This window comes from Periophthalmus magnuspinnatus, chromosome 16 (genome assembly GCF_009829125.3).
Source record: "Periophthalmus magnuspinnatus isolate fPerMag1 chromosome 16, fPerMag1.2.pri, whole genome shotgun sequence".
Classification (NCBI taxonomy): Eukaryota; Metazoa; Chordata; class Actinopteri; order Gobiiformes; family Gobiidae; genus Periophthalmus; species Periophthalmus magnuspinnatus.
In genome coordinates, this window is record NC_047141.1 from 2,347,245 (window position 1) to 2,372,288 (window position 25,044).

Here is a 25,044-nt window from a genome sequence, read left to right on the forward strand (position 1 = left end):
AAAAACGTGATGGGAGGGAGCACTGAAATGACCATGTCAGTGCGGTGGGCTGTGGTCCTCCACATCCAAACTCGAGGCTGAGTGAACTCGACTCAGAGCTAGATTTGAATGTGACAAACCGACATGACCTTTCTCTTCTCCAGCGCTGGGACGCACCTTGTGTGTCTGCAGCCGTGTGCACTGCATTTATTACCCTTGACTTTCCACTGTATCTCTGTCCAGCCAGAACCACACGCTCTGACAAAACTTTACAAAAACAAATGGACCTGGAACCAAATCCTGTCACCCCAACCGCAACCACGATTACCAGGATGACCTCATCAAAAATATGTCTGAACAAGTTTTATTTGTCATCCATGTATGTTTGAGTAATCTAGTGAACAGCAAATATAACATTTCAAATCAATAAAGCTAACATGGTGATGTAAATATGTCATGTGTTACAGTTAATACCCCATAGAAGAGTAACAGCCCCTCTTTAATGTAAGGCTTGATTAGCCAATAGTCCTTTCTGTTCCATTGCAGAAATCCATTTGTGATAAAGTGCGTGGCTGTGACGACAGCTGCAGGCTACTGCTTTTTAGGCCTTTATTGAAATCACAGTTATTTTAAAGGGCTCATATTAGGCTATTTTCTGATCTGTTCTAATACAGTTTCCTCATCACAAACAGACATGAAGCTGTGCTTTGTGTGTAACACACAAACTCTGCAGATTTAGGTGGTGTTCTTCTCTCAAACAGAAGTCACTGTTCCACCTTGTGATGTCAATTAGTGGTAATACAGGAAGTGCTCCACTGTTTTTTAAACTTCACTAGAATCATTTGAATAATTTCAGTCCCAGATTTGCCAAACTTTGGAGCTATACAACTATTGTTTTATCCTCGTTTAAACATCATTTCTCTGTTCAGTTGAGATTGCCACAGAAAGTCTACAATACCTCCTGCTGCACAAAGAGGAAAACTAAAATATTTTTAGGACATTGAAATTTTTTTTAATTTTTTTTTTGGGAGATTTAAGTAGTTCAAATGAGGTTAAAAATATCTGACCTTAAAACTACCACTAAATGATATCACAAGGGGAGGGTTATAAAACAGTGGTGCAATCTCACCCTGTTAGACTCTGCACTAGACTCTGAGTAGTGTCCTAAGTGGTGTCTGAAGCACTTAGACTCTGCTCTGAATTTTGCTGGACGCTACCTTTAACCTGACTGTATTGCTGTAATCAACAATAAAGATCTATAGAACGTTCCCCTGCATTTGCGCCTGTTATTTATGCAAAAGAACAGAAACTTACAGGCTCAAATTTGTCTTTTAGAAAAACAAAACTATTTATTGTGACAGGATTTTCATTCAAAATGAAGCAGCAGACTCCAACACAAAATTCTATTTAAAACATCATATGAACACAACCAATTAGCCTTCAGTCACTTTCTGTTTTGTGAGTTCTCATGTGTTTCTTCAAATGCTGTTTGAGTTTAAACCCTTTATTACAAATGGAACAGCTGTAAGGTCTCTCACCAGTGTGTATTCTCTTGTGTTTCTCTAGATTACCCCTTGTGGCAAATGTCTTCTCACATGTTGAACAGCTGAAAGGTCGTTCACTTTTGTGCATCCATAAATGTTGATGTAGATTGGCTTTAAGAGAAAATGTTTTCTCACATGTTGAACAGCTGTAAGGTTTCTCTCCTGTGTGTGTTCTCAGATGTTGAACAAGAGCACTCTTATCACAAAATGTCTTATCACAGATTGAGCAGCTGAATGGTTTATCTCCTGTGTGCGTCTTTTTATGGTAATCTAGACTGGTTTTATGGGTAAATGTTCTCTCACATGTTGAACAGTTAAATGGTTTATCGCCTATGTGTATCTTCACATGGGAATCTAGACTAGATTTTTGGGTAAATGTTTTCTTACAGATTAAACAGCTGTAAGGTTTCTCGCCCGTATGTATTTTTATATGCCTATCTAGATGATTCTTTATGGTAAATGTTTTGTTACATATTAAACAGCTGTAAGGTCTCTCTCCTGTGTGTGTTCTCATATGTCGAACTAGAGCACTCTTATCGCAAAATGTCTTCTCACAGATTGAACAGCTGAATGGTTTATCGCCTGTGTGTGTCTTTACATGGTAATCTAGGCCGTTTTTTTGTTTAAATGTTTTCTTACAGGTTAAACAGCTGTAAGGTCGTTCACCGGTGTGTATCTTTACATGGTTATCTAGACTAGTCTTTGCAGTAAATTTTTTCAAACAAATTAAACAGCTGAATGGTCTTTCTCCTGTGTGAATTCTAATATGTCTTTGTAAAATCTGGTTAGTCCCAAACCTCTTCATACACACAGAGCACTGGTGTTTCTTCTTGTCAGCTCCTTGGGCTGTTGCTGATATGTCTCCATAGTTCACAGTGGCACTAGTCTCTGGTGCAGACTTGTATTTGTGGGACAGACCTGAGTTTGGTGCAGCGGTGCCTCTGGCTCTGATCTGGAATTGGTTGCAGTTGTCTCCATCAACATCTGTGTCCATCTGTGCAGCTGAACAGCTGAATGGAGCTCTCCAGTCTTCATCATGTTCAGTGTCAGAGGAGTGCTCCATGTGTCCCTCAGTCTCTGAGTGTAAATGTGGCTCTGTGCGGATGTCCTCTCCCTGTGTTTCCTCTCTGTGCTCAGTTTGTCTATGTTGATGGGACAGTGAGGACTCTTCTGTCTTCACACAGACAACACTGAACTCTGGGACACCCACTGGGAGCTGGGGAACAAATACACAAATATTAATATTAATATTTTGACTGAAAACATCTGAATATTTCTTGATTTCTGTAATTTTCTTGGTTGAAATTTGTTTAAAATATTGTTAAACATTTATCAATCTCAAGATGAGAACAAATGCACAGCCTCCAGATGAAGGAATTTCCTGGTAACAAACCTTTATACACACACCTGCATCTGTTTTTAATGTTTTAGATGGAGGTACAGATCTTAGCCAAAGAAAAATGGGTTGAGAGGGAAGTTAATGAGATAAGTTAAAAGATTTTTGTTAGGAAAGACAATCTGTTTTTGAACAAGAATGGGGGCTTAGACATCATCTATCCCCCATTTATAACTCCATCCTCCTAAATCTAAACAAAGAAAACAATAGGCCTAGCCAGTATGCTAATAGATGTGAGGGCACCTATTAGGGGTCTGAATGACTATGCTCAGGAACAGTTTACACTTTGTGTAGTTCATTAGACCTAGCGTATAAACAGAAACTGTAAACAAACAAGTGTGTTAGTTTCAGTGTAGTTAGCTCCTACCTTCTGATAGATATAAGGCAGTGTCCACCAGCAATCTGACCAGAACTCAAGAATAGGCTTGGATGAGCAGCCAGACCTCTTCACTTCAACAACTTTTTGTCCAGTGGACAGACTTGAAATTTTCTTTTACTATATCTGGTAATGATTCTATTCAGATGGGGCTAAATTCACAATGAAATACTTGATGAGAACGGTATCATCAGTATGCATGTTCATGAGTTCCTCAAACATTTCCAGAGGGATTGGAAGGGACGGACCAACCCTGTTTGCACCACGTTCACCAGATATCACACCTCTGGATTCCTGTCTATGGGGCTATGTCTGGGTAATCCCTCACTTGTCTGATACATTGTGAAAAAAGACGTTTGGCTACTCATTTAAGCCTGGTCAGATGACTGCTGCACACTGCTTCATATCCCCATATTCCCACTCCTTTTTGGGCAATCGGAGGTACTCTTTTTTTGTGTGTGTTTTGCTGTTTTGCTGTCTGTTTTTGTTTATTTTTCCTTGTCTCTTGTATCATGTGTTGATTGATATCGATTGTGGCTGCCTAGGCTATGCAAGAGAAAAGATGTCCATTTGCCCAAGACAAATAAAAAAAAAAATAAAATAAATAAAAATATCTGTCTGAAGGGAGGAGCTAACAACACTGAAACTAACACACCTGTGTGTTTACAGTTTCTTTTTGTAGGCTTTGTCCCATTGACAGATTTGAATTTTTCTTTTCCTTCTATGGGGCTTTGTTAAAGATATTGTGTATCAAGGAAACATGCGGGACATTAGTGAACTAAAGCAAAAAATACAACATCTATGAGGATCTGCTACATTGACAGGGCAAAAAAAATCCAGTCCCATCTTGATGTGCTTTGTGCCCCTAATGGAGCCCATACAGAGGTGTATTAAATGAGGCCAAACACTTTGGACACCACTGAGTACAAGAGAACATGTTTGATTAAGATCTGATCAATTGCCTTTGTAATAACTTATTTAATTGTAAGAGGACTTGGACACCATGTATAATCGCACTTCAAAATGTGTTACCGTGACATTATCAAGCATTGTGTAGGATTCTCTGTGAAATAATGTTTTGGAGGTTTTACTACTGCTGTCTGGCTCAGTAGAGTTGTGGTCATAGAGTGTGCATGAATGAAGACAGGGCCAGGCCTTGTGTGTAGGCAGCACGGTGGCTGAGTGGCACTCATGCCTCACAGCAAGAAGGTTTGGTTCGATCCCCGGGTCACCCAGGCCTTTCTGTGTGGAGTTTTGCATGTTTCTCCCCGTGTCTGGATGGGTTTCCTCCGGGTACTCCGGTTTCCCCCATCAACCAAAACATGAATGCCCTTTGAGACAACTGTTGTTGTGATTTTGGGCGTTACAAAAATAAAATGAATTTAATTGAATGAATCTTAAATACTCCTCATTGGACGTCCACCTCATTGTGGTGGGGGACTTTGCATATCTCAATGATCCTAGGAGCTATGTTGCCCAGGGCATTATGCCCCTGGTAGGGGCGAGCCTACAGGTCCTAGGTGATGGGTCAGACTAAGAACAATTCACAGAAACCCTTTGGACAGTAGTATATCAAAGACCATGGTGTCATCCGGTATGGCCCTGCTGGGCTAAGCCCAAAAGAACAACGTGGGTTTGCCCTCCTGTAGGTTCACCACCCGCAGAGAGGTCATAGGGGTCAGGTGCAAAGAGGACTGTGCAGTGGTCACCGATGATCTCTGTGGTGACATGGAACGTCACCTTGATGTGGAATGTCACCCTGCACGAGCAGGAGTTTGAGCTAGACATGAGGCTAGATATAGTTGGCCTCACCTCCACGCACAGCTTGGGCTTTGGTAACCAACTCTCGAGAGGGGTTGGACTCTCCACTTTTATGGCGTTGCCCGTGAGGAGAGGTGTTGAGCTGGTGTGGGCTTGCTTATTGCTCCACAGTTCAAATCCAAGTGTTGACAGGTCTTTCACTGTTGTGTTGGCCTAAGAGCAGTGTAGAGTACCCGGCCTTTTTGGAGTCGCTGGGAGGGACTAGACAAGGGGTCTCAGACTCACTGCTCACGGACCAATTGCGGCCCCCGGGATGATAGTTTGTGGCTCCCACCTTAATATGAAAATTTAATGTTAGTGCGGCCCGCGAGTTTGATATATATGGCACTTTACAGTGTGGAGCTGAAAGAACCTACCAATCACAGTGGGGTAGATGGCTCTTGGAGGTGGGACATCGGCCAGACTTGATGTAAGCAGAGAAACATTTCTCAATGAGTGAAAGTTACAGCATTGCCATGGAGTGTTTTCTTCCATACCTGGCTGGCTGCCTCGTTTTTATTGGGCACATCCAGACATTTGTCCCAGAGCACTGCGTTCACAACACTTAAAAAAAAGTTATTATAAGTTGCTGCCGAACAGGACATTATACGTATATACATGTATATAAATATATACATAAATTTACACACACATCAATGGCACTTAGAAAGTTAATATGAGGTCTCTCTCCCTCTCTGACAAAATAAATCAAAGTGATGCGTACGCCGCGGGGTAAAAGAAAAGTAAGGAGCTCAATGTAGCCTAATGTAGTCTGCAGTCACATAGCGACACCTGTCCATCGGTAATAATCCAGAACAATTATAGGGTCGCATCGTTATTTGTGAGTCACTGGCCGTATACCAACTTGCCAAATGCATAATTCGAAGTACCGTTTGAAGTACCAGGCTGAAAATGTGTACTCCTCAGTGTAGCCACCATCTTGCCGAAATGGGACAGGGCTACACCACGGACCGCACTTCCACTGCTTTCTTTACGGTTACGTTACATATGTTATGTATGTTACGTATGTTATTTTTTATGATTTATTATTTAATAGAAGAAGAGTCAAGGTGTCGTCATCGCCGCTGTTTATTTCTGTTTAGATTGAATGATGTAAGGAATTCATGAAAGTGATTTTTTCTCAGTTGTAGCTACTACATAACTTTAACAAAATATATACCTTGTTAAAAAGTAATAAAGACAGAGGTAACCAATATTGTTTTTACATTCATAGTCTATAAACCAGACAACACTTATTAGTTGCAGCTTAACGATTCGGTATTTGGGCCAGGTTTAATTGGATCTGTGGCTAAACTACTTTAATACCTTTGGAGGGCTGTTTACCTTCTATGATGTGCCAGTTAATTTCATCTTATTATTCTTATTATTACAGTAATACTTTCTAATGATAGTCCAGGGACATTTTTCTACTAGGGGACATTAACGCCCACATGGGCAACATCAGTGACACCAGTGGAAGAACAGCCTCCCTGATGTGAACCATAACGAACACCATGTTCAAGCACAAGGGTGCCCATCAGTGCACGTAGCACCAGGACATTCTAGGTTGGAGATCGATGATTGACTTTGTCATCCAAGATTGCGCAACATACGGTCGCCCTGGTGATTTGGTGTGTTGTGTGTTTTTTGTTTTTGTGCGTTTGTCCTGTGACAGCGTGCTCTTAAACCCGTGAAGAGCTCTTATCCATCAGAACTACCACTCCTGTTGACCTACTGCCAGTTTTTTTAGTACCTGCAGTAGATTTTGTTCACTCTTTGGCCAAAAGAGTGAGACGCCGAAGACGAGGAAAGCGGGCACGGGCCTTGGTGCGCCTTCAGAGACGTGCCGCTCGCACACCCTTACCTGGGATTTTCCTCTCTAACGTTTGCTCACTCAGCAACAAGACAAATGAACTGGCGCTGCTGATGAGGAGAAAAAGGACTTTTCTTCCTCTTGCGTCTTGTGCTTCACGGAGACATGGCTCAACGTGCGTATCCCGGACTGCGCACTTCATCTGGAGGGATTCCAGCTCCTCTGCACGGACAGACAACGGGAACTCTCCGGGGGAAAGACGAAAGATGGAGGTGTCTGTTTCTGCATCAATAACGCCTGTTGTACGGATGTGACTGTGATCTCCAAACACTGCTCTCCCGCCGTGGAATATCTGTTCATTAACTGCAGGCCTTTCTATTCTCCACGTGAGTTTGCTTCATTCATTCTGGCCGCTGTTTACATCCCTCCGTGCGCGGACACGCACGAGGCCCAGCACGTGCTCGCAGAGCAGACTCTGAATGTGGAGCGAACCTTCCTGAACTCTTTACTAATCATCCTAGGGGATTTTAATAAGGGAAATCTGAGCCAGGAACTGCCCAAGTACAAACAGTTTATTAAATGCCTGATGAGAGAGCATAAGGCGCTGGATCATTGTTACACAACGGTCAGTGGAGCCTACAGAGCCGTGCCCCGTGCTGCTCTAGGATTCTCTGATCACGTCATGTTCACCTCATACCTGCTTACAAACAATGGCTGAAACTCTCCAAACCTGCTGTGAGGACTTTTAAGAAGTGGACCACTGAGGCTACGGAGGAGCTTCGCACGTGTTTGGACACTACAGACTGGGATGTGTTCAAGGCTGCCACAGACAGTTTGGATGAGTACACAGACACTGTGACGACATACATTCAGTTCTGTGAGGACAGCATCGTTCCATCATGTACCACGTTGACTTTTAAGAACGACAAACCCTAGTTCACACCCAGACTGAGACGTCTGAGGAGGGAAAAGCAGATGGCTTACAGGGCAGAAGATCGTGAAGGCTACAGGCGTTGCAAGTATGCTTTTAGCAAAGAGGTGGAGAAGGCTAAAGCAAAGTACAATACACGTCTGGAGCAGCATTTCTCCACCAACGACTCTGCCTCTGTCTGGAGAGGGCTTAGGCAAATCACCAACTACAGGCCCAAAGCCCCTCCTGCCATGGACAACAAACAGCTAGCAGAAAAGTTAAATAGCTTTTATGCGAAGTTTGAGGTCTCACACCCCTCCCCCTCCTCCGCACTACCATGGACATTACAGCCAAACCCACTTCAGACCCCTCCTCCTCCCCCAGCGCCCTCACAGTTTTGGAGCAGGACGTGACTAAGCTTTTCAGGAAGCAGAACCCTGGACCCTCTGCAGTTCACCTACAGAGCCAATCGTTCTCTAGACGACGCCATTAACCTGGCCCTTCACTTCATCCTCCAGCATCTGGGCATCTCCCTGCTCTGCACCAGGACAAGCTCGCTCAGCTCAACATGCCTGACTCCACCTGCAGGTGGATCACTGACTTCCTGAAGGACAGGAGACATCGTGTGCGGCTGGGGAAGAATGTCTCGGACGCTGGGATTATCAGCACAGGAACTCCACAAGGCTGTGTACTTTCTCCCCTGCTCTTCTCCCTGTACACCAACTGCTGCACCTCCAGCCACGACTCTGTCAAAATTAATCTCGGATGGCGATGAGTCTGCCTATACGAGGGAGGTGGACCGGCTGGTGTCCTGGTGCAGCAGCAACAACCTGGAGCTTAACGCCCTGAAGACAGTGGAGATGATCGTGGACGTCAGGAAAGTCACAGCCTCCCGTCAGGAAAGTCACAGCCTCCCTGCCTCCCCATCACCACAGTGGACTCTTTCCGCTTCCTGGGCACCTGCATCACCCAGGATCTCAAGTGGGAGCCGACCATCAGCTCCCTCATCAAGAAAGCCCAGCACAGGATGTTCTACCTGCGGCAGCTGAGGAAAGGCAAGCTGCCGGTCCAGCTGATGGTGCAGTTTTACACGGCCATCATTGAGTCCATCCTCACCTCCTCCATCACTGTGTGGTTCGCTGGGGCCACTGCCAGGGACAGACAGAGACTGCAGCGCATTGTGCGCTCTGCTGAGAAGGTGATTGGCTGCAGCCTTCCATCTCTACAGGACCTGTACGTCTCCAGGACTCGGGGGCGAGCAGGCCGTAGAGCAGCTGACACTTCTCACCCTGGACATGGACTATTTGAGCCACTTCCCTCTGGCAGGAGGCTACGGTCCATTAGGACCAGAACCTCTCGTCATAAGAACAGTTTCTTCCCTTCTGCCGTTTGTCTCATGAACACTTTATAATATTTGCACAAAACTGGACACTTTATAATACCAGTCACTTTAATAAGTCATGTTTGCACTGTTGTTCTGATGCTGCTGTTGTATATATTTTCTACCTGTAAGTATTTTATTTAATTTTTTTAAGCATATCTTTTTTTTTTTACTTTGTGCATGCTCTTATCTGTATTTGTATTTATTCAGTCTGTTTTATGTGGCACTATATCACCGAAGTACGTTCCTAGTTTGTGAACTGTGTTCACAAACAATGGCAATAAAAGTCTTCTGATTCTTCTGATCTGACCTTCGGTCGTGTGTCTTGAACGCTCCTATGAGCTGTCAATCGATCACCGCCTGCTGGAGAGTTGAATCCACTGACACAGGAGAAAGCCGGACAGACATGGAAGACCCAAGCATATTGTGAGTGTCTGTTGGGAATGTCTGGTGGAGCCATCTGTCAGGGGGGTCTTCAACCTACACCTCCTACAACTTCTCTCTCCCTCCTTTTGTTAGGAAAGACAATCCTTCCTTAAACAGGAGTGGGAGCCTGAGACATCATCTCTCACTGATCAACAACTCTATCCTCAGACCCAAAACAAACAGGAACAAACAGAACAATAGACCATTACAGGTTGAATAGGATCGTTAAGGCTGAACTGTAGACAATAGCTGTTTACAGTTTCAATGTAGTTAGCCCCTAACTTCATATAGATATTAGGCAATGTCCACCAGCGATTTGACCAGAACTGAAGAAGCGGCTTGAATGAGCAGCGAAACGTCTTCACGCCTACAATGATTTTTCCAGTAGACAGATTTAAACTTAATCTTTTGCTATAGATCAGATCTGGATGACCGAGGGATTACACAGACATTTAGAGGTAGAGTAAATGTAGTTTCTTTTATTCTTAGCTGAAGAGCACCTAAACAGTTTTATCATTGAGGAAGTGGACCATGGTAATGTTCCAGTTACAGAAAATAGATTTGTACTTCACGTTTGAAGTGTGTGTAAGTGGCAGAATGTTTAAAGACCAGAACACAGTTTATCCATGATGACCACAAGATAATTTGTGTTTTAATGATGTTTTCTGTCTATACTTATAACGCAACTAAGAGCATGATCATGATTTGTAGGACTAAAGAGGATAAACACATGCAGTATCCTGATTTTTGCCCGTCTAATGTTGTATTGAATGTTACAGCTAAAATTAAATATCTTGGGCATATCATCACTGCGGACATGGCAGATGATGATATTTATAGACAATGCAGGATGTTGTATGCACAAGCTAATACTCTTCTGTTCAAGTTCAGTTCATGCTCTGATGATGTAAAGTTAATGTTATTTAAATCATATTGCACACAACTATACACTGCCCACCTCTGGACTCAGTACAAAAAAGCCAGTCTACAGAGGCTGCAGGTGGCTTAAAATGACGCGTTGCGGGTGCTCTTGAGGAGGCCACGATGGACCAGTGTGACTGAAATGTCACTGCACGAGTGAATATGTTGCAAGCTGTACTGAGAACTTTAATGTACAGATTTATCTGCAGGCTGAATAAGTCAGAAAATGAAATTATACTGTCACTCACAAGCATAAGATGCAGTGCAATTCGCTACCAATCCAGAATGTGGAGACATTGGTATGGTTGTCTTTTTAAAACATAGATGTTTATTGTTTTGTATTGTTACTGTCTGTCTGTTTGTTTTTTTTGTTTGTTTTTTTTAAATGGACCTCAAGTCCGAAATAAAGATGAAATAAATAAAATATACTGACTTTGGATCCACTGTGAGATGTGACACTTATTTGTCTCTTTTTAAGAGATTTGGCTAGAGCTACTGTACAGTTCAGCTCCATTGACTCCAGGCCATGCTCACTGGCGCATGTCGCCATTATTTAGCCTAAAAAAAGTTTATGAATTGGAATTAGGTCAAAATCACCACAGAATTCAAGTTTTGTGAAAGCTGTAGGCGACCTGTCAGTGTCAGCTGAACATGAGCAGTTTGTGGTGACATTGCGCTCTATGAGAAAAATCCTTTCAGGGAAAGAGGGATTTTTTTGCTGTAGAGCCAATGAGTGGCCACTAGTCCAACTGGACAGTTACTCAAAATGAGTATTCTGAAAAGACCTACGTATTTTCAGTCATGTATTTAGTGACTTCCAACACTGTGGATAAAGCTCACCTGTGCTGGGAGCGTGTCTTCCTCCTGTTTGACGCCCTGCTCCTCTGGCTCCTCTTTAATCCATGGAGTCTGTGGAGTGTCCTGGTTCCTCTGGTTCTCCTCTTTGGAGCGGCACAGTTCCACCTCATACTCCGCTGTCGTTCTTTCAAACAGCGCAAAGATCTCTTCAGCAGCCGCAGTCAGCCGCTCATTAACCAAAGCTCTCAGCGTCTGGCCTTTCTGGACTTGGTTGCAGTTGTCTCCATCAGCCTTTGTCTCCATCTGTGCAGCTGAACAGCTGAATGGAGCTCTCCAGTCTTCATCATTGTCAGTGTCAGAGGAGTGCTCCATGTGTCCCTCAGTCTCTGAGTGTAAATGTGGCTCTGTGCTGATGTCCTCTCCCTGTGTTTCCTCTCTGTGCTCAGTTTGTCTATGTTGAAGCAGTGAGGACTCTTCTGTCTTCACACAGACAGCACTGGACTCTGGGACGGCCACTGGGAGCTGGGGTGGGGAACAAACACACAAATATGAATATTCGTATTTTGACTGAAAATAATAATCAGAATATTTCTTGATTTCAATCAGAAATGTGCTAAATGTTTCTGTCATTTTCTTGGTTGAGGGTTGTTAGAAATATTGTTATACATTTATCAATCTCAAGATGAGAACAAATGCACAGCCTCCAGATGAAGGATCGCCCTGACCAGAGGACATCAAGTCAACAACTGGCCCTTAACACATATTCTGTGTATTAGATAATGCTCACTCTCCCTCACTGAATAAAAGATAACAGCTCCATTTGAATATGTCCTGTTAGAGCCAAATTGTACGGTGTTTGGTTGGCCAGCAGGTGGTGCTGTTGTATTGTGCCCATGGGAGACCTCATTTATCAACATTGTGGTGAGACATTGAGGGTGAGTATAGTTGTGTGTATATTTGTGTATCCAGCAAAGGGCATGTGATATTTGAGACCTTGTGGCACAGCTCCACCCAAAAACACACCCAAAAATATTCAGGTTTCCAGAGCCCTGACCCCCGAGATGTATAGCACGAGCACATACAGCAAAGAGACGAGTTTATATGAACAGGAAATACAACACAAAAAAAGAAATACATGGGTTTGGCTTTGTGCTGGAATATTCAGATATTTTTAGGGGTTTAGGGCATTTGACCCAGTGACCCCAAATCATATCAGAGTATATATACACAGACGTGGATAATAATAATAATAATAATAATAATAATAATAATAATAATAAAATAAATAAATAAATAAATAATACAAATTCTATTAAATTTAACCAATGAAAGTCAGACATTGCTTTTCAACCATCCTAGAAAAGACTGAAAATAATGTGACAAAAGGGACATGTTAATCCAAGGTGTGTCCACTATAATTAGCATCACAGGTGTCTACAATCTTCAGTGGGCCTATATATATAGGGCTACAGGTCATCACTGTGCTGTTTGTGTACCACACTCAACATGGACCAGAAGAAGCAAAGGAAAGAGTTGTCTCAGGAGATTAGAAAGAAAATTATAGACAAGTGTGTTAAAGGTAAAGGTTATAAGACCATCTTCAAGCAGCTTGATGTTACTGTGACTACAGTTGCACATGTTATTCAGAAATTTAAGATCCATGGGACTGAAGCCAACCTCCCTGGACGTGGCCGCAGGAGGAAAATTGATGATAAATCAAAGAGACGGATAATACAAATGGTAACAAAAGAGCCCAGAAAAACTTCTGAAGAGATTAAAGGTGAACGTTAAGCTCAAGGAACATCAGTGTCAGATCGCACCATCAGTCATTGTTTGAGCCAAAGTCGATTTAATGGAAGACGACCAAGGAAAATACCATGGTTGAAAATAAATCATAAAAAGCCAGATTGGAATTTGCCAAACTACATGTTGACAAGCCACAAAGCTTCTGGGAGAATGTCCTATGGACAGACTAGACAAAAATTGAACTTTTTGCCAAGGCACATCAGCTCTATGTTCATAGACAGAAAAATCAAGCATATCAAGAAAAGAACATTGTCCCTACTGTCAAACATGGAGGAGGCTCTGTTATGTTCTGGGGCTGCTTTGCTGCATCTGGCACAGGGTGTCTTGAATCTGTGCAAGGTACAATGAAATCTCAACATTGTCAAGGGATTCTAGAGAGAAATGTGCTGCCAGTGTCAGAAAGCTTGGTCTCAGTCGAAGTTCATGAGTCTTGCAACAGGACAATGACCCAAAACACACAAGAATGGCTAAGAGGAAAACATTGGACTATTCTAAAGTGGCCTTCTATGAGCCCTGACCTAAATCCTATTGAGCATCTTTGGAACGAGCTGAAACATGCCATCTGGAAAAGGCACCCTTCAAACCTGAGACAACTGGAGCAGTTTGGTCATGAGGAGTGGGCCAAAATACTTGCTGAGAGGTGCAGAAGTCTGATTGACAGTTACAGGAATTGTTTGATTGCAGTGATTGCCTCAAAAAGTTGTGCAACAAAATATTAAGTTAAGGGTACCATCATTTTTGTCCAGGCCTGTTTCATAAGTTTTTTTTTTTTTTATATAATTTTGTTGAAGCATGGTTGAAAAGCAATGTCTGACTTTCACTGGTTAAATTACATAGATTTTTTATTTATTATTACTTTTGTCAGATTCAAGTAATTTCTGTGACCATTCTGAGTTTTTCTTTGATTAACCAAAGGGTACCAACAATTTTGTCCATGTATGTACACACACACACACACACACACACACCCACCCCCCCCCACACACACACCCCCACACACACACACACACACACACACACCCACATACACCCCTACATACATACATACATACACACACACACTACCTTTATATCTGCTTGTCAAGGTTTTTAGTATTAAATAGATGAATTTCTATAGAATCCTGCAGATGACGTAAAAGAAATAAGTTATAATACTAAATCTTGTGGCCACAGATTAATATCTTAAGGGAAAGACACATACCGTAAATTTCGGATTATAAGCCGCTACTTTTTTTCCACGCTTTGAACCCTGCGGCTTTTACAGCAGTGCGGCTTATATATGGAATTTTACTGGATAACGGACCCTGGGGGGCGCTCTCTAGCTGTAAACGTAAAAGTGAGACAGACGTGGGGAAAGATTCTGCTCTGAAGAATTCACTAGTTTTGATTTTGAACGATCATTTTGCGCATCATGAAATGGATATGATGCAGTTTTTAAGATAAAGAAACAGAAAGGAAACAGAGCAGGGGTCGGCCTTTAACACGCAAAGAGCCATTTGGACCCACTTTCCACATAAAATAAAACACTGGGAGCCGCAAATACTTTTTGACATCTAAAATGAAGATAACACTGTATAATAACAATAATGTAACGGAATAATGTAGGTTTTACTTTCACGGACAAGCCTTCTACACGTGGCAGATAAATATGGCAAAAACAACTTAAGTGCATAAAAAATACAACTCACCAAACCGCTGCATCATGCATCGCGCTGATTATGTGATTATGTCTACTCTACTCCGCAGTTTCTTTAAAAAAACAACAACAAAAAAACTCGTAGCGTATCGTTTAATCCCAGGTGCTTATTCTCCATGTGCCAGAGCAGTTTTGAAGGTTTCATTGCCTTATTTGCTTTTCCCGTATGTTACGCAGAGCGGACTCTGTGCGTGAGAGTCACCTGTAGCGACAAACCCAGATTTTAAGTAGGCATTGTCTGTTAAATTTATCTTTCTTTTTCTTGGAGGTCGTAGTCTCCTCTTCTGGCTCCTCAGTTGTCCTTTTCCCTTTTGTTAAAAAGATCTCCAAAGACTTTTGTTTTGGCTCATTTTCACTCGCTTGTGGCTCTACTTTTGTGCGTCGTGTCTGATGTGTTATACGTGATACGTCATCGCGGAGACAAGAGCAGATAATATACTTGCTACTACATCAAATAGATTTCTGTGGCGATTTCCAGCAGGATTTTCATGATACATCTACGGACGAGCTTATTAGTGTGTCATTAGGGACGGGCCAAAGTTGCTCCTGACCCCTGTGCGCACAGCGTCTGAAAATCAGGGCTCTTTACGCAGGACTGTGAGCTGTGTCTGTGTCAGTTCCCAAGCCACGCAGAGCCGCAGTATAAGGCTGAAAGAGGCGATACGGCTCCGGAGCCGCGAGTTGCCGACCCCTGAAATAGAGCCACTGCACGTGAGCTCGACATCAATGAATCCAACTTGGTCAATGTAAAAAGACGACAAAAGTTTTCAGAGGAAATAAAAGCAGATTTTCCGTGTTGGTGCAGCTTTATTTTCTAAACCTGCAGATGTGTTCATCCCGTGTTGTTGTCGTGTTGGTTCCAATTTTCAGGCACAGTTTAAAAAAAGCGTGTCGGTGCACCGTCTTTCTGTGTAAATATCTCATGTTACAATATGAAAACCTGCGGCTTTTATTCAGGTGCGGCTTATATATGTACAAAATTGATTTTCTCTTCAAATTTAGCTGGTGCGGCTTATATCAAGGTGCGCTCTGTAGTCCGAAATTTACGGTAATTGTCACATGTGCACGACTCCCTGGCAAACAGCCTGTCTGTGCGTGTTCAAACTTAAACATGGTTCTGCTTTACTCTCTTTACAGGTGTTAGAGCGAGCAGGTCTGTGAAGAGACTGCAGTGACTTTATTAGAGGAAATGAGTCTGTTTAGAGTTAAGGATGTGACAGGCCTTGGGGCCTGTTTGAGCTCTACACTGCTGTGTGCCTCTTTGTGTCATCCCTCTACAATTTAAACATTAGTTTCCATTAGTTTCCTGTGGATGACACAGTGCACAGGCAGTGACTAGATCAAATCCAGATGGACAACTTTACTCCCACCAAAGGTACAAGAGTGTGCAGCCAGCATTTCATGCAAGGGTGTGACAAAGAGAGGATCTTTAACTTTCTCAGCCCTGATGTAGTAGTGTGTATGTACATTATATAGATTTATATATTTTATATAGTATACATATTAATTACAGGCCAAATTGTGTCTTTACGTCTCATATAGGACACTTTCATATAGTCTACTTTTCCTCCTCACATAAACAATGATGTGTTTTTGATGTGACCTAAGCCTGACTTGGCTCATTGGTTTAATTGATGTGGTGCCTTCAGGGCCCGTATGGAGTGTGAACAACTTCAATTTCCCTACTGAATGCAAATGTATCTCTTGACACTGGTCACAAGGCATGTATGTCAGGGGTGTCAACATTTTTTTGAAAAGAGGGCCCAATTTGGTGAGGTGAAAATGTGTTGGGGCCAACCATTCGGCTTGATCATTCTTTGACCGGTTAATATTAAATAGAAATGATTTTTTTTTTTTTACTTTTTATTGCAAATAGCTTTCACCTTTCAAAAAGAAAATGAATGATACACAGATAATAAATATGAAAAAGTGAACATTTAAACTGTGTGTAAAATAAATTCACTGAGATTTCAGAATTTGTTCTCCTCAGAAGGCAAACAAATAACTTGCCTACACTAAAGTGAAGGGCGAGACTGAGATCTGGACTGTAGTAAATAGACTGTAGTTTTAATGGCAAAAGGTCACGTAAAACGTCACGTAAAACGTCACGTAAAACGTCACGTAAAACGTCACGTAAAACGTCACGTAAAACGTCATGTAAAACGTCACGCAGGTGAGAGTCAGTCTTGTCCTTGCACAGTTCTTGTTAAAGTTCAAAACCAAGAATGTCTTCTAACCAACAGCATTTTCTTAGCTAACATTCAAATTTCTTTAAACCTGTCTTTATCCAATTGGCAATAAAAGTCAGCGAGAGCATGGCCTCAGATCTCATGCCGTCTTCCAGTGAAATATAATATTGCTTGTACATTTTACACTGGTCAACAGCACTGACGGGCCACACATAATTATTTTTATTCCAAAGGTGGTGGGCCAGTGGAAATTTGTACATGGGCTGCAACTGGCCCCCAGGCCGGACTTTGGTTATGTCTGAAGCATGTGTATGTGATGCCTTCTGCTTCACCTTTAAGCACGGAGCACCCGTTCTCCAGCCGAGAAACATAGTCCCTCCAGCGTCCTGGGTCTCAGCCTAAATATGTTTGTGATGAGGAAACCACATTATAACATAGATGAGAAAACAGCCTAATACGGCCCTTTAACTATTCTCCAGACTCACCATCAGCTGCAGCCTCTGCTCTGTCACAAATACTGCACCAAACCCTGTCCTTTAGTCCGTCTGCAGAGCACAAAGCGGCGGCTTCATCAACCGAGTTTATGCAAATGATCCATGTGAGTTTAGGTTTGTTTCTATGAACGTAAAAGACGTGTCCAGATCTTTCCTTACGTCATTATGCATCTACAGATGAAGCGCGTGAGGCTGTGATGGCCGTAAAGCTTTTATTTTCACTCTTATATAAAGTTTGCTTTGTCCAGACACATGTTTTTTTTTACAATGTCGGGGCCAATTCAACTTTTACAGTGTAGAGATCAGCCGTGTTCGGAAACCTGCGGGAGAAAAGCGCACTGTATTGTGGGATGCCTCATAGGTCCTTAGCGCTGGTTTGGAAGCTCCCGAAGTTCCCATGCTAAAGGAGCTAAGAAAGGAAGCATACAGACTCCTTTTACAAATGAAATATTGAAACAGAAGCTGTGCTCTCCAACCTTATGTGGTCCGTTTCACGCAACTTCATCCTAGACAATCATGTGGATAAAGCTCACCTGTGCTGGGAGCGTGTCTTCCTCCTGTTTGACGCTCTGCTCCTCTGGCTCCTCTTTAATCCGTGGAGTCTGTGGAGTGTCCTGGTTCCTCTGGTTCTCCTCTTTGGAGCGACACAGTTCCTCCTCATACTCCGCTATCGTTCTTTCAAACAGCGCAAAGATCTCTTCAGCAGCCGCAGTCAACCGCACATTCACCAAAGCTCTCAGCGTTTGGCCTTTGGACATTTTAACAAAGTGTTTTTAGCTTTAGCTCCGAGCTAACCGCACACGGGGCTCTGTCTGCTTCCTGCTTTTTGTGCAGCAGAGTAGACACGGTTAGTGCACTGCTGCCCCCACTGGTCAGGCTGTTACACTCCGAAAATGCTCATGGATCACATGACCTTTCTCTTCTCCAGTGTTACCAGGCAGATTAACCAATCACACCTTTAGAAACTTTGTAAAATGTTCCAAACTTATTCCCTCATTAAAAACTTCCCTGAAGAGTCGGCCTGTCATGATGACACATTTTGAAGTACGATATAAGAAAATATCAGAAGAAGACTTTTATTGCCATAGTCTGTGAACACAGTTCACAAAGTAGGAACTTGATTCGGTGAAAAAGTGCAACATAAACACACTGAATAAATACAAATACAAATAAGGGCATGCACAAAGTTAAAAAAAGATATGCTTAAAAAAATCAAATGAAATACTTAAAGGGAGAAAATATATACAACAGCAGCATCAAAACAACAGTGCAAAGTGGCTTATTAAAGTGACCAGTGTTATTAAGTGTCCAGTTTAGTGCAGATATTATAAAGTGTTCATGAGACGAACTGCAGAGGGGAAGAAACTGTTCTTATGGCGAGAGGTTCTGGTCCCAATGGACCGTAGCCTCCTGCCAGAGGGAAGTGGCTCAAATAGTCCAGGGTGAGAAGTGTCAGCTGCTCTACGGCCTGCTCGCCCCCGAGTCCTGGAGACGTACAGGTCCTGTAGAGATGGAAGGCTGCAGCCAATCACCTTCTCAGCAGAGCGCACAATGCGCTGCAGTCTTTGTCTGTCCCTGGCAGTGGCCCCAGCGAACCACACAGTGATGGAGGAGGTGAGGATGGACTCAATGATGGAAGTGTAAAACTGCACCATCTTCTGGACTGGCAGCTTGCGTTTCCTCAGCTGCCACAGGTGGAACATCCTCTGCTGGGCTTTCTTGATGAGGGAGCTGATGGTCGGCTCCCACTTGAAATCCTGGGTGATGCAGGTGCCCAGGAAGCGGAAAGAGTCCACAGTGGTGATGGGGGAGTTCGTCAGGGTGAGGGGAGGCAGGGGGGCTGTGACTTTCCTGAAGTCCACAATCATCTCCACTGTCTTCTGAGCGTTGAGCTCCAGGTTGTTGCTGCTGCACCAGGACACCAGCCGGTCCACCTCCCTCCTGTAGGCAGTTTGACGGAGTCGTGGCTGGAGGTGCAGCAGTTGGTGTACAGGGAGAAGAGTAGGGGAGAAAGTACACAGCCCTGTGGAGTTCCTGTGCTGATAGTCCGAGTGTCCGAGACATTCTTCCCCAGCCGCACACGCTGTCTCCTGTCCGTCAGGAAGTCAGTGATCCACCTGCAGGTGGAGTCAGGCACATTGAGCTGAGCGAGCTTGTCCTGGAGCAGAGCAGGGAGGATGGTGTTGAATGCAGAGCTGAAGTCCACAAACAGGATCCTGGCGTAGGTTCCCGGGGAGTCCAGATGCTGGAGGATGAAGTGAAGGGCCAGGTTAATGGCGTCGTCCACAGACCGATTGGCTCTGTAGGCAAACTGCAGAGGGTCCAGGAGGGGGGAGGTGAGGGACTTGAGGTGGTGCAGGACCAGGCGCTCAAATGACTTCATGACTACAGACGTCAGCGCCACAGGTCTGTAGTCATTAAGTCCAGTGATCCTGGGCTTCTTGAGGACGGGGACGATGGTGGACAGCTGGGACGTGACATGACTCCAGGGAGGTGTTAAAAATGTCAGTGAAGACAGGAGCCAGTTCCTCAGCACAGTGTCTAAGGGTGGAAGGAGAGACACCGTCTGGGCCCGCTGCCTTACGGGGATTGTGCTTCCTGAAAAGCTTAGTCACGTCCTGCTCCACAACTGTGAGGGCAGTGGGGGAGGAGGGGGTCCGAAGTGGGTTTGGAGGTAATGTCCATGATGGTGGGGGAGGAGGGGGAGGGGTGTGAAACTTCAAACCTCGCATAAAAGCCGTTTAACTTTTCTGCTAGTTGTTTGTTGTCCACAGCGGGAGGGGCTTTGGGCCTGTAGTTGGTGATTTGCCTAAGCCCTCTCCAGACAGGAGCAGAGTCGTTGGTGGAGAATTGCTGCTCCAGACGTGTATTGTACTTTGCTTTAGCCTTTTCCACCTCTTTGCTAAACGCATGCTTGCAACGCCTGTAGCCTTCACGATCTGTAGCCTTACACATATACATATACACAATAAACAATAAAGTTGAAACTAATTTATGCAACTCACGCAAAAGCCCTGAAGTACAGTTATCTCTAAAAAATAGTCTACATGTTTTGATTTGGTTAGGAAAAAAAAAAATCCATCCATTTTCTTCCGCTTAGCTGGGGCGGGGTCGCGGGGGCAGCAGTCTAAGCAGGGACTCCCAAACTTCCCTCACCCCAGACACGTCCTCCAGCTCCTCCGGTGGGACCTCAAGGCGTTCCCAGGCCAGCCGAGAGACATAGTCCCTCCAGCGTGTCCTCCCGGTGGGACATGCCCAGAACACCTCCCTAGGGAGGCGTCCAGGAGGCATCCTGAGCAGATGCCCGAGCCACCTGGTTCCTCTCAACGTGTAGGAGCAGCGGCTCTACTCCGAGCTCCTCCCGTGTGACCGAGCTCCTCACCCTATCCCTAAGGGTGCGCCCGGCCACCTACGGAGGAAACCCATTTCAGCCGCTTGTATCCGCAACCTTGTTCTTTCGGTCATTACCCAGAGCTGATGACCATAGGTGAGGGTAGGAACGTAGATTCACCGGTAAATCGAGAGCTTTGCCTTTGGACTCAGCTCCTTCTTTACCACAACTGACCGATACAGCGACCGCATCACTGCAGACTCTGCACCGATCCGCCTGTCAATCTCACGCTCCATCCTTCCCTCACTCGTGAACAAGACCCCGAGATACTTGAACTCCTCCACTTGAGGCAGAGACTCACCACCCACCTGGAGAGAGCAAACCACCTTTTTCCGATCAAGAACAAGAAATGGCCTCGGATTTGGAGGAGCTGATTCTCATCCCAGCCGCTTCACACTCGGCTGCAAACTGCCCAAGTGCCTGCTGCAGGTCCTGGCTCGAAGAAGCCATCAGGACAACATCATCTGCAAACAGCAGAGATGAAATCCTGTGGTTCCCAAACCAGACCCCCTCCGGCCCCTGGCTGCGCCTAGAAATTCTGTCCATAAATATAATGAACAGAACTGGTGACAAAGGGCAGCCCTGTTAGAGTCCAACATGCACCGGGAACAGGTCTGACTTACTGCAACACAGCTCCTACTCCGGTCATACAGGGACCAGACAGCCCTTAGCAAAGAGCCCCGGACCCCATACTCCCAGAGCACCCCCCAAAGGACACCACGAGGGACACGGTCGAATGCCTTCTCCAGATCCACAAAACACATGTGGACTGGTTGGGCAAACTCCCATGAACCCTCGAGGACCCAATGGAGAGTATAGAGCTGGTCCAGTGTTCCACGACCAGGACAAAAACCACACTGCTCCTTCTGAATCCGAGGTTCGACTATTGGTCAAATTCTCCTCTCCAGTACCCTGGAATAGACCTTACTGGGAAGGCTGAGGAGTGTGATACCCCTGTAATTGGAACACACCCTCCGGTCCCCCTTGTTATACAGAGGGACCACCACCCCTATCTGCCATTCCACATGTACTGTCCCCGACCGCCACGTGATGTTGCAGAGACGTGTCAGCCAAGACAGCCCAACAACATCCAGAGACTTGAGGTACTCAGGACGGATCTCGTCCACCCCCGGAGCCTTGCCCCGGAGGAGCTTGCCAACCACCTTGGTGACTTCAGCCAGGGTGATGGTTTCTGCTTCCTCCTCGGAAGACGTGACAGTGGGATTGAGGAGATCCTCAAAGTATTCCTTCCACCGCCCGACAACATCCCCAGTCGAGGTCAGCAGCTCTCCACCCGCACTGTAAACAGTGTTGGTGAAGCACTGCTTCCCCCTCCTGAGGCGTCAGACAGTTTGCCAGAATCTCTTTGAGGCCGTCCGATAGTCCTCCTCCATGGCATCCCCGAACTCCTCCCAACCCTGAGTTTTTGCCTCTGCGACTGCCCGAGCCGCAGCATGCTTGGGCCGCCGGTATTCATCAGCTGCCTCAGGAGTCCCACGAGCCAACAAGGCTCGATAGGACTCCTTCTTCAGCTTGACGGCATCTCTTACTTCCGGTGTCCACCACCGGGTTCGGGGATTGCCGCCGTGACAAGCACCGCAGACCTTACGACCACAACTACGAGCAGCCGCATCGACAATAGAGGTGGAGAACATGGCCCACTCAGAGTCCATGTCCCCAGCCTCCCCCAGGATCAGGGAGAAGAGAGGTGTGAGTTGAAGACCCCTCTGACAGAGGGCTCCACCAGACGTTCCCAGCAGACCCTCACGATGCGCTTGGGCCTGCCAGGTCTGTCCAGCTTCCTCCTCCGCCAGCGGATCCAACTCACCAACAGGTGGTGATCAGTTGACAGCTCAGCTCTTCTCTTCACCCGAGTGTCCAAGACACGCGGTCGGAGATCAGGTGACACGACAACAAAGTCGATCATCGACCTCCGACCTAGAGTGTCCTGGTGCCACGTGCACCGATGGACACCCTTGCGCTCGAACATGGTGTTTGTTATGGACAAACTGTGACTAGCACAGAAGTCCAAAAACAAAACACCACTCGGGTTCAGATCGGGGAGGCCATTCCACCCAATCATGCCCCTCCAAGTGTCACTGTCATTACCCACATGGGCATTGAAGTCCCCCAGGAGAACAACGGAGTCCCCGGTTGGTGCACTATCTAGTACCCCTCCCAGGGACTCCAAGAAGGACTCTGCACTGCTGTTTGGCCCGTAGGCCGACACAACAGTGAGAGACCTGTCCCCGACCCGAAGGCGCAGGGACGCGACCCTCTCATTCACCGGGGTGAATTCCAACATGTGGCGGCTGAGCTGTGGGGCAATGAGCAAGCCCACACCAGCTCGCCGCCGCTCCCCGCGGGCAACGCCAGAGAAATGGAGAGTCCAACCCCTCTCAAGGAGTTGGGTTCCAGAGCCCAAGCTGTGCGTGGAGGTGAGGCCGACTATATCTAGCCGGTAACGCTCAACCTCCCGCACAAGCTCAAGCTCCTTCTCCCCCAGCGAGGTGACATTCCATGTCCCCAGAGCTAGTCTCCATGTCCGGAGATCCGGTTGTCGAGGTCCCCGCCTTCGACTGCCGCCCAGATCTCTCTGCACCCGCCCCTCATGGCTCCTCCCGCAGGTGGTGGGTCCACGGGAGGACGGCCCTACGTCGTTCCTTCGGGCTGGGCCCGGCCGGGCCCCGTGGGGAAAGGCGCTCGCTGCCGAGCACCCACCCCAGGCCTGGCTCCAGGGTGGGGCCTTGGTAACGCCAGGTCGGGCGACGTACCTGGCCTTATTGTTTCTGTCTTCATGTGGGCTTCTGAACCACTCTTAGTCAGACCCGTCTCCAAGGACCTGTTTGCCATGGGTGACCCTACCAGGGGCATGAAGCCCCCGACAACATAGCTCCCAGGATCATTCGGGTGCTCAAACCCCTCCACCACATTAAGGTGGTGGTTTGGGGAGGAAAATCCAAATTACAATAAAAATCATAATGAAACATGTAAGTGCCGAGTTTGTTTCTATAATGAGTCATTGAAGTGTGTTAGTGTGTTATTCAAGCCTCTACAGCTCAAGTCTTATTGTAGTACAGAAACAGAAAAATAACAAATGTTACGCACTAGTACGAAGAAAAAATCTCCATGATAAATAGTGAAAAGTACTGTTCAATCTTTCATATCATGAACAATAACTCCATATAGTAATTATCAGGACAGGCCAACTGAAGAGGTTTTAGATGTCATCCATGCATGTTAATCCCGTGACCTCTCCTGGGCCCTATTTGAACAATCCTTATGGTCAGCTGTAAGATTCTGCCCAATTTCATTAGCGAAATGCACACTGATCATGTTGTTATAGCGTTCGCTAACTAAGCGAGAGGAGCGACTCAGAGCGTCAAAAACAAAAGTGAAACTTATGTATTAAATATGTTTTGTGTGAGTTGTACAAATTAGTTTCATGCTTTTGGTGAATATATCATTCAAAACAATAAAAAGCAACACAGTGATCTAAATATGTGTCCCAGACTTCCCTCACCCCAGACACTTCCTCCAGCTCTTTGCAGAAACTTCTGGAATAAGGTGAAAAGGACCTTCAAATGTAAATTCTGACTACATGGTCCAGGAGGAGGCACTGTGGGATCACAAAATCAGTGGGTCTGAATTCGTGTGCAGAGGAAGTTGAAGTTAAAATGCAAGAAACACAAATGTTCAAATGGTTTCATACTGTCAACATAAAGCTTTTGTCACTTGTAGACTTACAGTGGGAAGAGGAGCCAAAACGTTTACTTTTGATGAGAGCAGTGTCAGTGCTGGGGTGGTGGGGTAAAACATCAAGGAGCTGTCTGTGGAATCCTTCAGTCGTCCAGGTCTGTCCTATAGTAAAAGCCAAACTTAAATCTGCCAACTGGACAAAACGTAGTAGGAGTGATGACTAGTGGTCCAGCTACTATCGGTCCAGCAACACTGATGCACCGGCGCATGTGTTGAGCTTAAAGAGCAAAGCCCCGTATCAATGCATGTGTTGCTTTAAGAAAAAGTCATGTGATCGATACTGCAGCTGTTTTGCTTGTCTCTGATGCACCAAACTGTGTTCAAAAGGTACCACATCTGCATCTGTCAATGGGATGAATCACTGT

At 45.2% G+C, this 25,044-nt stretch overlaps 1 protein-coding gene across 1 annotated transcript; it reads right to left on the reverse strand.

Annotated features, from left to right (window-relative positions):
• Positions 1–1,005: 1,005 nt before the first annotated feature.
• On the reverse strand, positions 1,006–18,384 carry LOC129456910 (oocyte zinc finger protein XlCOF6-like). Its single transcript, XM_055227946.1, has 3 exons — positions 18,063–18,384; positions 11,387–11,866; positions 1,006–2,739 (listed from the first exon to the last, which is right to left on the reverse strand). Exons 1-3 carry the CDS (start codon positions 18,285–18,287, stop codon positions 1,420–1,422), a joined length of 2,025 nt encoding a protein of 674 aa, XP_055083921.1. The 5' UTR covers positions 18,288–18,384; the 3' UTR covers positions 1,006–1,419.
• Between the last annotated feature and the right edge of the window lie 6,660 nt (positions 18,385–25,044).